This window comes from Herpailurus yagouaroundi, unplaced genomic scaffold, assembly GCF_014898765.1.
Source record: "Herpailurus yagouaroundi ecotype Mexico unplaced genomic scaffold, PumYag 160, whole genome shotgun sequence".
NCBI classification, from domain to species: domain Eukaryota; kingdom Metazoa; phylum Chordata; class Mammalia; order Carnivora; family Felidae; genus Herpailurus; species Herpailurus yagouaroundi.
The window spans coordinates 37,898,264-37,912,642 of record NW_024412401.1 but is presented as its reverse complement, the minus strand read 5'-3'; the positions used below and the strand labels follow the sequence as shown (position 1 = coordinate 37,912,642).

Below are 14,379 nucleotides of genomic sequence, written 5' to 3'. Positions count from 1 at the left end.
TCATCATGTCCACTACCATCACCACAATCTCTACCACCATCACCACCGCCATCATCATCACCATCTCCGCCATCATCACCATCACCACCATCACCAATACCATCACCACTGTGACCATCATCAACACCTGCACCCAACCATCAATATACTACCACTATCATGACCACAACCAGCAGCTTCCAATCATTTCCTCTTCCAAATTCTTAAAGATGATATTTTTTTTCTGGCACATAATATAAAGCACTTTCTTTTCCAAAGTTTCATTGACTCTTTAAATAAGAAGGCCAAGGCTCGTAGAGAGGCAGCAGCGATCTGCCTAAGGTCACCCAGATAGCGGGTGCTCGAGCCAGAACTTAACCTTTGGACTCTAGACCCAGGGCTATTTCTGCCACATGTCGCTGCCCATCCCACAACCATGATACTCAGAAGTTTGCTAAGAAAGAGCCTCTGGAATGTTGGAGCCTAAAGTGATCTCAGCACGCATTCCTTCCAAATCCATACCAAGCACGTGACCCAGAGAGGGTGATGGCAAGTGAAGAGTCACACAGCAAGCTCCTAGTGGAGAATCTTGGCTGATGCCCCTCCTGCTAAATCCTCCCTGCTAAATCCAGTGTGGCTGAATGTGGGACAAGGCCCGCAGGGCCGGACTTGCAGAGGGTGTGGAAGCCAGACTGAAGAGTGTGAGGTGCCAGTCTGAGGGCTGGCCATGGGAGGGCTAGGCGAGGGAGGGACATGGTCAGCTTGGTTCTCTGGGAAGCTCCCAGGTGGAGGAAGGATACAGGGGAAGGCCTTCAAGGGACTGCTATCAAAAGGCCCCCCCTCCTGTCCCACTGCCTGAGCAGGCTCGAGTCGTGTCCCCCCCCAGAAGCCCCAAGTGCTGGCATGCAGTCACACATACTCACCCGGACGCCAGTGATGCCAGGGGGCCCGGGGGGCCCATCCTCGCCCTTCAGTCCCTCCTGACCCTTGTCACCACGTTCACCATCAGGCCCGGGGTCACCCCTGTCCCCCTAGGTTGAAGGGGAATGGGGAGGGGAGAGAGAGAGAGACAGAAGATATTAGTCACTAAGCCCAACAGAAGCGCTAAACCTCAGGGCTCCGTTCGGATGTCCACAGCCAAGAAGCCCTTGGAGTCCCCTGATTGTTCCCGGAGCCACCAAAAGGGTCAGGTGGCATGGCCTGGCTGGCACAGGGAATACCCCTGCCATGGTGCCTGGGCCAGTGAGGAGGCAGCCCAGAGGGAACACAGAACCCTGACCACTCCCGCCCCAAGGAGTTCACAGGAAGGGGGTGGCTTTGGGAGCCTCAACTATGTCTCCCCAACAGGGACACACTGGGAGGACAAGAGTCTTAAGACGCTGAAGGACATTTTTAAAAAGGAAAACAGCTCACCCGATCCTGACCCTCAGAACTAGCTCCATTTTTCTGAGTTGCATTTTCAGCACTTGCTTACACGAAAACAGTTTACAGTAACAATAATAAGGAACAGGTCACGGTTTCCATTGTTAGTCCTGGGCTCGGACTGGTGGGACAGCTGTGGCAAAGCCATGAGGCTACTTAGCAGTCCAGTCTATGCAGCTTTAAAGGCATAACCCAACTGCACTGCACGGTTCCATCTCCTTTGTTTTGCGTTTTTGCTGTCTGACTAGACCATGAGCACCGTCTCCCATCGCTGACTGCTCGGCCCTCACTCTCGCCGGCTGCAGAGCACGGATTGCGTCCAGGGGACGACAGTTAGCACTCGCACGGCACTTGCCCAGGATCTGTGCCAGGCCAGGGCCCCGCGGGCAGAGCAGGTGTGAGGGGTGCAGCACGGGCCGTGGCCACAGAGGAGCAGGGTGGCGCCTGTCAGAAGGCCACCCCCATCACGGCTGGCAGGCCCGGCGGGGGCTCGTGGCCAGTCTGCAAGAGACTGAGCTGGGACTGTGCAGAGAGACCGTGGGAAAGGGTATGAAGTCACGGACAGGAGGGTGGGGGAGCAGGCTGGGAGAAGGGGAGCATGTCTTGGCCAGCTCTGCTCTCCAGCACCACACTTCGCAGGGAACACTGATAAACTGGTGTGGGTCCGGGACAAAGATCAGGGTGCAGAGGGCATGAAGCCGGAGACTGGGAACAGGTCTGCTGAGAGCGTATCCTTCAGGTTGGACCTACTGGGGCCCGGGGCCTGGGCTCTGGGCAGAGGAGGCTGGTACAGGGGCCTCTTGGGGAAATTTCTAGCCCAGCTGAGGCGGGGGGTACTTCCCAATGGGGAGGAGTCCAGAGATGAATGGCATGGATAAGGGAGGGAGGCTCCAAGCTGAGGTGTGGGCCAGTGCAGAGCAGATCTGGGCACCAGGAGAGGGCTGGACAGGTTGGTTTCTGAGATCCCTGCCCACTGAGATTCTCAGGCTCCGAGCCAAGCCCGGCATACAGACGGGGTGCTTCCCACATGACTCCTGCAGACTCCAGCCCCAGGGCTCCCCTTCTGGCTTGTCATCTCTGGCCACCTGCTCTCCTAGCTCTCCGAGGCAGACAGCCTGTTCCAGGTAGCCAGGCTTGTTTACAGAGAGGGGCCTCAACCTGAGTCCTACAGGGGCTCTGGCTCCAGGGACTACCCAGAGCCCCACATCCCAGGCTCCCACACAGCAGGGGTGGTGTCCTGGTGGACCCCCGACAGAATGGGTCTGGGGGGTCCTGGAGAATCCTAGAGTCCTAGGACATCCGCCAATGCTCAGAAGAGCCTTACAAGATGTCTAACTCAACCTTCTTGATTTACACATGGGGAAACTGAGGCCCAGAGAGAGGAGACTTCCCATTAGCACATGTGAGTCAGTGGCAGAGCACGGGTGAGACCCTAGGGTTCTGGTTCTTTCCAATTCCAAGGTTCTCTGCGCAGGGGACAATATTTCCCTCCCCCCTGGGGTTATGTTGCTTAAATTCAAATCTTGCTGCTACCTCTCAACAGCGGTGTGACCCGGGGCAAGTTTCCTCATTTGTTAATTTTTTTTTAACATTTATTCATTTTTGATAGAGAGAGACAGAGTGCGAGCAGGGGAGGGCCAGAGAGAGAGGGAGACACAGAATTGGAAGCAGGCTCCAGGCTCCGACCTGTCGGCCCAGAGCCTGACGCGGGGTTTGAACCCATGAACTGTGAGATCATGACCCAGTCTGAATTCAGACGCTTAACTGACTGAGCCACCCAGTCACCCCAAGTTTCCTCACTTGTAAAATAAGCAGCAAAGGGTCACTATGAGGATTGAAAGAGCTAATCCACGCGAGTAGCTTAGCAAGGTGTCTGGTGCGTGCATGCTGGATAAAGGTTAGCTCTACTAGGAGGCATCACCACCACCATCTGCTGGTCAGCAAACTCAAAAGAGATAATCAGCGTAAAAGCGCTCTATATATAAACTATTGAGTGCTGTGCGTGTCCGAGAGGTTAGTTTCACCACGAAGGTGATTCTTAGACAAAACACCATAAAGACACCAGATGGTCTCCTGGGATTCGTGTGAGGACCAGGGAAGATACTGTGCACCTGAGCAGCTACTCGGGCCCAAGGTCTACGGTAGAACTGGCTTTGAAAGGGAGTGAAAGAGGAAGAAGCCAGGACCAAGAGCCGAGATAAGAGCAGAAAAGACTGTGTGAGGCACCCACCCCTCCAAGCCCCCACTCTCCTCCCACCTCAGCAAGATCCCAAGGAGAAGAAAGGTGGCTGTCCAGAAGTGGGAGAGGCCCTCGCATTGTGCCTCAGTTTCCTCATCTGTCAAGTGGGTGGGTGACGAATCTAGCCCCCAGGGTACCTGGGAGGACTGAATGGGTTCACTCATGTAAAGGCGTCAAGGCAGTTGGTGCAAGCACATGGTGAGTACACAGAGCATCTCAGCCAGAATGTTCCTCAGTGTCCCCGCAGTTCAAGCGGACATTTGGCAAAGGGTGTGGGGGGGGCTCTCAGGTGGCTCCGGGTCTCCCCGGCCAGGACCTGGCTGTATCCTAGGATGCAGCCGCGTTGGAGAGGAGAGAAGGCTGCCGGATGGCAGACAGGGGGCGCTCTCAGCCTTGCAAGAAAAACCAGAGGCAGAAGCAGAGCCAGCCAGGGGCCACATCACCGTCATCGAGGTTTCCTGGTAGATGGGGAGGCCTGGGACCCAGGGCAATTACGGGGACAGGGCAGTGGGAGTGGAGGTCTGGAGATGGGCTGCTTATGCGAGGTCACATGAGAGTAAATGGCTGACAAAGGGCAGCCTGGGATGTGGCACTTGGGACCCTGGGCTGGGGAGCTGAGTCACAGTGTGACAGATCAGCCCTGGGAAAAGCCCACCTCCTATGCCAGGGCAGGGCCAGGGCTGGCAGCCAGGGACAGGCCTGGGCTAGAGGTGGCGCTGGTAAGTCAGAGAGTGGTGCCAGCCTGCCCCGGGGTTCAGGGGAGCCCTGGCACCTCCTGAAAGTGCCAGCCTCTGTGGCTGACAGAGGAATCTCCGGGATGCAGCGGGGCAGAGTTAGGCCTATACGCTTTGGTGCCAGTGAACCCTGGGTTTGAGTTTTGGATTCTCCACTCAGCCACAGACTCTGGATGAGTGTGCCTCTGCCTCCTTCTGAGCCTCAGTCTCTTCATCTTTAGATTGGGCGCATGGTGCAAAGAGGTAGCTGAGGCTTGGGTCTTGGCTGTGCGTCCTTGGGCAAGTTGCTTAACCTCTCTGAACCTCAGTTTCCTCATTTAAAGACAGAACTGATCCCGGACCATTAACTGAGGTGTGACACGACACGAAGGGCTTAGTATAGTACCTGATACATATGTGACTAGTCCGCCATAAATAGTGGCTTACAGGTCATGGGTGGCGATTCTGATTTTCCTGATCTTTTAGGATGTTTGGAAGATCCCAGATATCAAAGCTGCTGGCCCTGGGCCGGGCACGGAGCAGGTGCTCAGGTACTACCCTTAACCAAGAGAAGCTGTTGTTTTCAGGAGAAGGGCAGCAGCGAGCAGCGGAAGGTGGGGAGGGTTCCTAGGCCCCCGTCCAAGCGGGGCAGGAGGCCGCTGCAGTGCTGGACAGCGCTGCCTTCAATAGGAGCCAGAGGTCTGCTCTCAGAGCTTTATGGGAACACAGTGCTTCTGAGAGAAAACTTAGGTCTGGGATGGGAGGGTAGTGGGGGCAGAGGTAGAAGGCACTTCCAGAACACCTCCTCCTGCCCCCCAGACCCTACAGCAGAAGGATGCTTACCTTCAGCCCATCGGGCCCTGCAGGGCCACCGTCACCCTCAAGACCCGGCTCTCCCTGCAAAGGGTGGTGGGGAAAGATGAGGAGACATTACTGGGGAGGGGGCCCCATGTGCTTTTACTTCCTCCCCCTCCCTGGGGCAGGACCCCAACCCTGTCTCCGGGCAGTAGGGCCCTGGCATGCCTGGCACAGAGCAGGTGCCCGGTAAACGGTGGCTGAATTAGTGAGCGAGCAGGGGGGTTGAGGCACCCTCTTCAGAAAGGAGGAGCAGCCCCCAAGCCACAGCCTGCTCTATCTGCAGGGTTGGTCAGGTGAGGGCGGCAGGAGGTCCTGAGTTGCAGTGTCCAAGTTGGCTGGCCGGCCTGGGAGGCGGTGCTTGCCCAGGGCTTCGAGAAAGGCTTCGATGCCACCCGGACCTCAGTCCCCCAACTAGGCTTCCCATTCACCGGCAGCGTGACCACGAGCAAACTACCTAGCCCCCCACGGGCACCTGTCTTCTCCCCTGAAAATTGGGCTGATACCCCTTCCTTTAAGGGCTCCTGTAAGGCACAGTATAAGCACCCCACAAACGCCAGCCACTAGGTACGTTATTTCTGGAACTGGAGCGGGCTCTCATGGAACTCCTCGGTGGAATCCCATTTCTCAGATGAGGACAGCCAGGCCAAACTTAAGACTTTTTTTCTTTTTTTCTTTTTGCCAGCAAGTCTGGGAAGGATACCAAGCCCCGGAATCCCCATCTGGCCCTGGGCTAGATTCTCTGCTTGCAGTCCCAGCTCCAGAGATGCCCCTGGACTTTTCAGTTCTCCAAACGGCCGTCACGGGTGTTTGGGTCTCTCTTTGCTTTCAGAGCTCATAGCCGTTTCAGCACCTTCTGAGGAGCCTCAGAAGTCGTCAGATGCAGGGATGGCAAAGGCGTGACAGGCGCGCAGACTAATGGATTCACCAGGACGTGGCCCCATGAGGACAAGGCCTCCGGTCACTCACTGCTCTGTTCCCAGTGCTCTGAGAGTCATTCTCTTCCCTACTGCGCCTGCGTGGAGCCTCGGGATCCTTCTCAACATGGCACTCCCAGAAAACTGCACTGATCAGTCTTCGTTGACACACAAGCGCTGCCATCTCACGGCTTCAGGCTCCACACTCATCGTCTCCCGCCCCGTGATCTTTCTCGCTCTTTCTGTGTCCTAACTCAATTTGTGGAGCCTCTGTTAACTCGGGGCAGGGGGGAGCAAGAGGCAATGGAAAAACGGGAAAGGTGAGAAATGAGGGGGGGCTTGGGCTGGGCCTGGTGTCCCCACGAACTGAGGCCCACACTAACTCCCCCTCCCTGCCGGACTCCACATTCTGCAGCCATCAGGTGCTAGGGGATGCCTGCTTTGTACCCCTCCCGGGACCCCAGGCCACATTCAGGCAGAGACCTTGTAAACTGGGCACAGAGCATAGAGAGGTAGACAGAGAGGCATCCCAATGCTTCACAGAGAAAGAAAAGCTTTGTGGGTTTCTTCCAGTAAAGGGGAAGATCACCTTCCATGGAACAGTTTTCAGGGATGAAAAACAGGTGTTTTTCAGTAAAAGTGCTTGCAGGTCAGTAAGTTTGGGGGCCCTGGATGAATCCAAAAGGAACCAGTTTCTTGGCTGCAGGCCTTCTCAGAGCCTTGAGAATGCTACTGCTGAGACGTAAGAGGGAACACGGAGCATGCAGTGAGTCCCAGACGCTTTGACCGCTTTGACCACTTTGACCACAGAACCCTTTTCTTCGAAGAGTGCCTCTACAGGGTGGAAATGCTGGCCCACCAAGAGAGATAGATGGGATGAGGCTGAAGGGATTCAGGGTCTCCTTCTCCCTGAGGCTCGGGGAGGTTGAGTGAAGCCCTTCCCCCCACCCAAGCGCCCCTCAGGTGGCTTTCCAGGGAGAATGAATTTGCTTCGACTTACCCGCTGCCCAATGAGGCCCTGCTCCCCAGGGGTGCCCAGAGGCCCAAGGTCACCCTAGGAGAAGCCAAACACAAGTCCATGGGGGTGGGTGGGGCCAGTCCCAGCCCTGACTTCACCCTCCAGTTCTCACCAGCTCAGATTTGGGTGGGGAGCTGGGGAAGCACCTTCTTCCAAGGACCAAAGCGAAATTGTAAAATGCCAACCAGAGCCTCCGCTCCACGGTCGCCCTGGCCACGTCAGGACCGCCACGGCCACCACCACCATCAGGCTCACGTGGACACGGCACTGTTCTAACTGCCTTTTTATTTCCCGTGTGATCCCTCACCGCGACCCTGCCAGGAAAGGTGTCTTCTTTTCCGGAGGAAGACACTGCAGACCGTGGGGTGACAGAACTAGCCCGAGCCCATGAGGCTAATAAGTGACAGATTCAGGATCCAAACCTGGGTAGTTAGGCTCCAGGGAGGATCGGATGCAGGGACGGTAACTCTGTGGCTGCCCACCTTCTTGGCTCCCCTGAGAGCCTTGGAGAGAAACCCAAAGGAGGAAGAGGCCCTACATGAGCCAGAATGGTGTCCCCCGCCCCCCGGAAGATGACCGTGTGGGCATGTGCGCACTGGTCTCCCTCCGTGCTGATGCCCCAAGGGCCCAAGGAGGAGGGGCTCTGAGCCCCCAGCCCTGCCCCCACCAGAAGGATCCCATTTCTGTCTGTTTTATATACGGGCTGGTTTTCTGCATTGTTCACGCAAAGGATTCTAGAACTAAGTCAACAACCAAAGTCCCAAGCCTGGTCCAACTCCCTCCGAATGGCAGGGAGGCTCAGGCACGGACAGGGAGGGGGTGTCCGCCTCTAGTCCCACAGACCCTTGCGGGCTCCCCCAGGCCCTGCCTAACAAGGCCCTCAGGCTGTCAGCGTCACTCATCAGCCCCGGGGCCTGCGTAGGGAGCCGCATCCTCTCCCACAGCAGGGAGGGGAGAGGGCCCTCCCCAGAGCCCAGGTATCAATGGGCGCCTGTTTCCCGGCAGGTAATGAGGGGCACGGGTGCTGAGATACAGATAGTATCGTGGGAGGCCAGGAGGTGCGGCTGCCCCAGCGTGGGGCAGGTGCCAGAGAAAACACCACCGGGCAGGGGGCAGGGGGCAGGGGCAGGGGCTCCCGGCCAGCTGGGCCCTCCACTGTGGCCATAGCCAGGACCCGCTCCCCGGCCAGGAGCACAGAGAACTCATTATCCCGGCACAAGAAAGGCCCGTTTCTCTTCCGTGGGGAGGACGTGGCCGCCAGCTGGGCGCTGGTTTCAACAAGTCACTTTTCTCTTTCATCCTGCCTTACCTTCATCCCGGCTTCCCCAGGAAGGCCCGGCTCTCCTACTGCACCGGGAGGCCCCTGCAAACAAATGCCATTGGTCCCTCCTACAGCAAGGGCTGGCCTCTGATTGTAAGGGAGGAGATAACTTAAGCAGGCCCAGAGAGGGCAAGGAACGTGCCTGAGGTCACACAGCATGAGACACAGAGTTGGGAGCAGGCTGCAGCCTTCTCGGAGCTGGCAGCTGGGATCATAGCGAGGGTGGTGGTTGGGCCCAGGGTGCTGAGCCTCGGGGCTCCCCTGAGGCTGCTGGAGCCCTCTCCTTCCCCACGAGTGTGGTTTACCACATTAGGAGCCCCTTGGCAAGCACAGGGAGGGAAATTTCAGGATTCACATAACAACAGGGGAAGAAGCCAATAAAGGCTGTGTTCAGGGCTGACTGATCCCAGTCCTCCCCTCCAAAGCTGGGCGGGATGACTAAGGTGGGGAGGGGTCTGAGTTACCATCATGGGGATGGCCACCGCCCCTGCACGAACCCAATGCCGTGGTTCAGTTTTCTCTGGATAAGGCAGAGGTGTCAGAGGCCCCATGGGAGCCCTCTGCTGCATGGCCTCAAGAGGGCTCTCTCTGCAGTCAAACCTCAGTGCCGAGGTGAAGTCCCAGCAGGGGTGGGGTGCGGCGTTGTTGTTTTCCCCGGTGCCACAGAAGAGGCACTGCCAACCCCCGTGAGGGCCCCGGGACCCCTGCAGGCCAGGCACACAGCAGCCCCTGGGACAGGGAGCCCAGCCCCTCCCCTTATGCCTAAGGCGGATCTGCCCTTCCTGCCAGGGTGCCTAACCTTCACTTTCTGTGGGACACAGGACATGACCATCCCCCTCCCAGGCCAGGCCGGGGACCCCCTGAGGAGGAGGGCTTCGAGGGGCTGATGTCTCCCCAGCAACGTCCTGGGACAAACAAGGGGCCCTGAGCACTCACCTGAGGTCCCCTCTCTCCAGGAGGGCCAAGTGGTCCCTGGGGTCCCTGAGGGCCCTGGAAGACAGACAGACACACAACAGTTTCGAGACGGCAGCCTGGGCCCTCTGGAGGGGCGGATGAGGGAGAGGATCCATAGAATCTGGGACTCTGCGGCCCACGCCCCCCACAGCCTGTGTCTGCAGCTCCCCCCTCCCTATTGGTCTCCTGCCACCCCTCTATCGCCTGCACTCTCTCCTGTTCCTCCCCCTTCAAATTCAGAGGGCCCTCCCCTACTCAGAAACCTTCCAGCTCTCCAAGCAGACTTGCTCACTCCATTCCCTCTGCCTGGACACCTCCCACCTGGGCCCCACCTCTAGAAACCCCCACCCTGCTCCTGCTCAATTCAGTGTTCAAAATGGCGTCTCTTGGGCCTCAAGATGTGGGACTGTAGCATGGCTCTGGGGGGCAGAAGCCTCCCGTGCTCCCCCTGCCCCAGGCAGGGAACCCTCCTCCTGCACCTCTCGAGACCATCCTCTCCTGTCCCTCCCCAGCAGTACAATTCCACTGCCTCCTCGTGGGGCACCCTGACACTTGGGCTGTTCTCCAAACCCATCCTTCCAGGGAGACCTCCTAAAGGGCCACCTCGGTTTCAAATCACTCATTGTCTCCTGTGGCCCTTGGGAGCAAGAGCAAGCTCTCCCCACGGCTTGAAGCGACCGGCCCCTGTGACCCCTGTCTCCCCGATGTCCATCCTTCCCCACTTGGTGACCTCAAGCACTCTGTTCCCTCAGCTTTAGTCTGTGCTGAGCACTCTGTACACGTTACCGGTTCATTTTCACAACAGGATGGCAAGGTAAGGACAATTTATTCCCATCTCGCTTGCAAGAAAACTAGGCTGGAGGACAAGGGTGCTTAGACTCAAGCCCAGAGCTCCTGAGCTCCCTGGCCAGCGCTCACTCTCTCTACCCTCCGAGGCCTGTCCCATCAGGGTAGCAGGGCCCTGGTACTGTCTCCCTCCAGCCTCCTTCTTATATGACCACGTCCCACACTCCCAGAGGTGGCCCATCTGAGACCAGCCTGCCGGGGGGCAAAGAGGCAAAAGAGGGGGGCAAGAGGGCACTTACCGGTTCTCCTGGGAGGCCCTTGGTGCCCGGAGGGCCTGAGGGACCCGGGATGCCCTGCAGAGAGGGACAGAGGTGACTTAGTCCCTTCGCAGCTGTAAGCCTTCACCACGTGTGATGGTCCGACCCCTACCCTCCACCAAGTGACAGATGGGGACACTGAGTCTCAGGGGAAAGAGGCAGGCTGGAGGGTCGTCCGTGTAGAGAGCAGGCAGCTAGAGCCTGTGGGGTTTCCACAGCAGGATGGGAATTTGGCTGACGTGGCTATAATCTCCCAGCAAAGCCCCACGGAATTTCCAGAACTGGTGTCACTTACCGGGAAGCCTCGCACTCCGGAGTGCCCTCGCTCACCGGCCGCACCCTGGAAACGCATTTGGGGTCATTAGAGGCACAGATCACAAAGCAGGGAGCGGGGAGGGGGCTGGCGGCCTTGGCCTGACGTACCTGTTGCCCGGGCTGGCCCGGTCTGCCCTGAGGTCCTGAAGGGCCCTGCCGAAACAGCGTGTGAAGGTGGGACAGGGTGCTGGGGGGTACCGCTCGCGGACACAGGACCCACACCCCATGGCAGGTGGAAGGAACCGGTGTAATCATCCACCCCTCTCTCCACCATGCAGGTGGGAAACTGAGGCCCGGTAAGGGGAGTGGCTCGCCATAGTCACCAGCTGCTCTGGAGAACCAGGGAGCCTTTGCTCCTGCTGGGAGTAGGAGCATCTCGACTCTTGGGGGCCCTAGAGGGGGCCAGGGAACCCCGGGGAAGGCGCCAGAAGGTACCTGCATTCCTCCTCACTCCCTCAATCCCCCGGCTCCCTCTCGTTCACTGCTCTCTCTCCGTCGCCCCCCTGCTCAGACTCCAGGGCCAGGAGGCGCGGCCGTGAGCTCTCAGCCTCTCTCGGACTCCCTGCTGCCCACAGCGGCCTCATGCCAAGGAAGCTGTGAGCCTTGGTTCCGGAATTCCTGACCCAGCGTGGGAGGCATGAGCAAGGGCAGGCCACGGGGTTGGTACCTGGAGGCCCCTGGACCCCTGCTCCCCGGCTGGTCCATCTGGTCCTCGGGGGCCCTGGAATAGGAAAAAAGGACTAGCATGGTGGACAGCAGGGGTCTCCCTCGGGCCGGGAACCAGGAGGGCAGGGCTGCCCAGAGCCTTGGGCCTTTCCCGGCACCAGCCTGGGGCTCCCTTCTCCTCCTACTGCCCGCACATCCCGAGCCTGAGGCTGGCCATCCGGGTGCGGTGTGCCGAGATGGCTCCACCTGGAGGGACTCCGCTAGAGGCCCTATCATTCTGGAATAGAGCCGGTGCTGCACAAATGACCCTGTTTAAAGAGACCTCGGAGGTCAGCCAGCCAACGCATTTCATAGTTGTGGAGGCTGAGGGCAGAGCCTAGCCACGCGTGGCCCAGTCCCTCCAGTTGGGCCTTCAGGTTCGGCTGTTGCATGCACTTCCCAGGGCACATGTGAGGCAGAAGCAGGTGTGTGGTCCGCAATCCGTGGGGGCGAACCGAACCCTCAGGGAGGGTCTGAGTCTGCATGAGGCTGGGTGTCTGCAGCAGCCTCCTCCAGCCCGACGTGCAAATCAATTCAGCCCTGCTCACGGAGGAAGAGCCGACGTGTGGAGGGGGCAGGAGCGGGGCAGGGGTCAGGCCGCTGTTCCCTGGAGCCCCAGACAGGAATCTTATTCCTTCGAAAGCTAGGAAACCGCCTGGGGTGGGTGGAATGTGCTCCCTGCCCCCACTGCACAGATGCGAATACTGAGGCCCAGTCAAGGGCCGTGATTTGTCTCAGGTCCCTTAGCCCATCAGCAAGTGTATCTCCTCCAGGGTTCTACCTACTGGCCCATGTGACCCCCTTACAGGAACTCCCACAGAGACACAGATGGGATCTAGAAAAGGCCCCCATAGAGAACAGTGCGGTGTTTGTCCTGCAGAGGATCAGAGAGGTCATGCTGGGCAGACAAAGAGGGTCCTGTGCAGGAGGCTGGCCCACCCCGGACCGGGAGTGTGGGGGCCAGCCACAAAAGGAGGTGAGGGAACGTGTCTGGCTGGAGGGGGGGGGATGAGAGATTGAAAATAGGACAGGAAGAAAGCATTTAAAAATCGAACAAGGAAATTTCGTTTTGTTTTTTTAAACATTTTATTTTTAAGTAACCTCTACGCCCGACATGGGGCTCAAACTCACAACCCCGAGATCAAGAGTTGTGTGCTCTACTGACTGAGCCCGTCAGGCACCCCAGAAATGTTCAATTAACAATTGAGCCAAAGAAAGCAACAATCCAATGCATGCCTCATGGGGGTGCCTGGGGGGCTCAGTCAGTTAAGTGTCCGACTTCGGCTCAGGTCATGATCTCACAGTTTGTGGGTTCGAGCCCCACGTCAGGCTCTGTGCTGACAGCTCAGAGCCTGGAGCCTGCTTTGGATTCGGCGCCTCCCTCTCTCACTCTGCCCCTCCCCTGTTTGTACTCTGCCTCTCTCTCAAAATTAAACATTAAAAAAACATAAATAGTGCCTCACAAACTGAATAAACCCAGGACAGGGGATCTTGTCTCGGAAATGAGGCTGAGAATCTCTCCTTTAAGGTAGGAGATAACCCCCCCCCCCTCCCCCGGCCTCTCATAAGTGCTCAGGAACAGCCGGATCTGCCAGAGGAGGTAGCAGGTTCCCGGAGGACAGGGACACAGAGGAGTGGCTTGGCAGATCTGGCCTCAGTCCCTTTCTCAGAGCAGGCAGCTTCGAGCACGCTACGAGAGCCAGCTGAGAGCTTTCAGAGACCCAGTACTGCACATGATTAGAGGCTGCGGTTGCTGGTTCTGGTTCTGTTGCTGGAATGCTGTGTGGCCCTGGGTAAGCCCCTTCCCCTCTCTGGGCCTCTGTCTCAGATGGACCCTATCAGGCCGTGTGTCAGGCTTTCCGCCCCTGATTCATGAACAGGGGCCCGGTGGAGATAGAGACACATTGAAGGGAGGACATCCCGAGCCACAGGAGCTGGGACAGAGGCTCAGCTGCTGGGTGGGCATCAGGGCCCTCCTGAGGGCTGGCTTCTGGCCCCTGGCCTCTGTCTCTAGCCGAGGCACAGACCTCCCTGGAAAGAGACAGCTCTGGGAGTGCAGTGGAGGCCCAGAGGTGTTGATGGCTTGGTCTGAATCACACAGCACCCTATTTGTCCTTGGAATCAAGGCCTTTCGGAGAGAACGGTTTTGAGATCTGTAATAATGGCAGTGAAACAGTGGTGGTGGCGAGGATACTCACAGCTCTCATCCTCGTTTTGCAGTGAGGAAACGGCCTATGGTCACGCTGCTGGTAAGCGGAGAAGCCAGACTGAACCTAACTCCGTCAGAGGCCCATTTCTTTCCACCACTCCCTGTCATTGCTTCTCAGCGTGGGAGTGCGCTCCCCATCATGGGGGTGTGCAGGTCAGGGCCTACAGGAGCCGTGAAGGCCCGAGCAGGATGCTGGAGAAGACAATGTCTCAATTCCCTATTAGCTGGGAGATGGCGATGCCTTGGGAGCCCCCAGGGAGCTCGGGGAGAAGCTGGTGCTGCCTGGAGGGAGGAGGGGGCCCAGCCACCCTCCCCCCACCCCGGCCCCCTAGGGCAGGGAGAGGAGCAGGATGGGCCCGTAGCTCTTGCTCTGGGCCACGCTGTAGCTCGTCCTGTGTGCCGAGGGCCCCCCAGTCCTGCTCGCTCCTTCTCCAAGTGAACACAGGCCAGCCAGCGCTGCTGGAGGCAGGCCTGGGTTTTCCATCAGAACCACATGTCTGTCCTCTTGTAGCCACTCCCCAGGAGGAAGCTTGCAGTCAGAGCCGGGGCTGCCCTTCGGGCAGTCCGGGACAGAAAATCTGGCCAATTACAGCTCTTGTGACAAAGGGATGGACAGCCAGGAGGGAACG

At 58.3% G+C, this 14,379-nt stretch overlaps 1 protein-coding gene across 1 annotated transcript in view; it reads right to left on the bottom strand.

Moving 5' to 3' along the window:
• Window positions 1–14,379, bottom strand: part of COL27A1 (collagen type XXVII alpha 1 chain) — a 128,026-nt gene that overhangs the window by 28,518 nt on the left and 85,129 nt on the right. The window contains exons 27-35 of the mRNA XM_040482080.1: window positions 11,504–11,557; window positions 10,945–10,989; window positions 10,817–10,861; window positions 10,504–10,557; window positions 9,401–9,454; window positions 8,453–8,506; window positions 7,126–7,179; window positions 5,197–5,250; window positions 903–1,010 (exon numbers count right to left, since the gene is read on the bottom strand). Of these exons, the coding sequence (XP_040338014.1) occupies window positions 903–1,010; window positions 5,197–5,250; window positions 7,126–7,179; window positions 8,453–8,506; window positions 9,401–9,454; window positions 10,504–10,557; window positions 10,817–10,861; window positions 10,945–10,989; window positions 11,504–11,557 (522 nt within the window). The remainder of the gene's footprint in view (window positions 1–902; window positions 1,011–5,196; window positions 5,251–7,125; window positions 7,180–8,452; window positions 8,507–9,400; window positions 9,455–10,503; window positions 10,558–10,816; window positions 10,862–10,944; window positions 10,990–11,503; window positions 11,558–14,379) is intronic.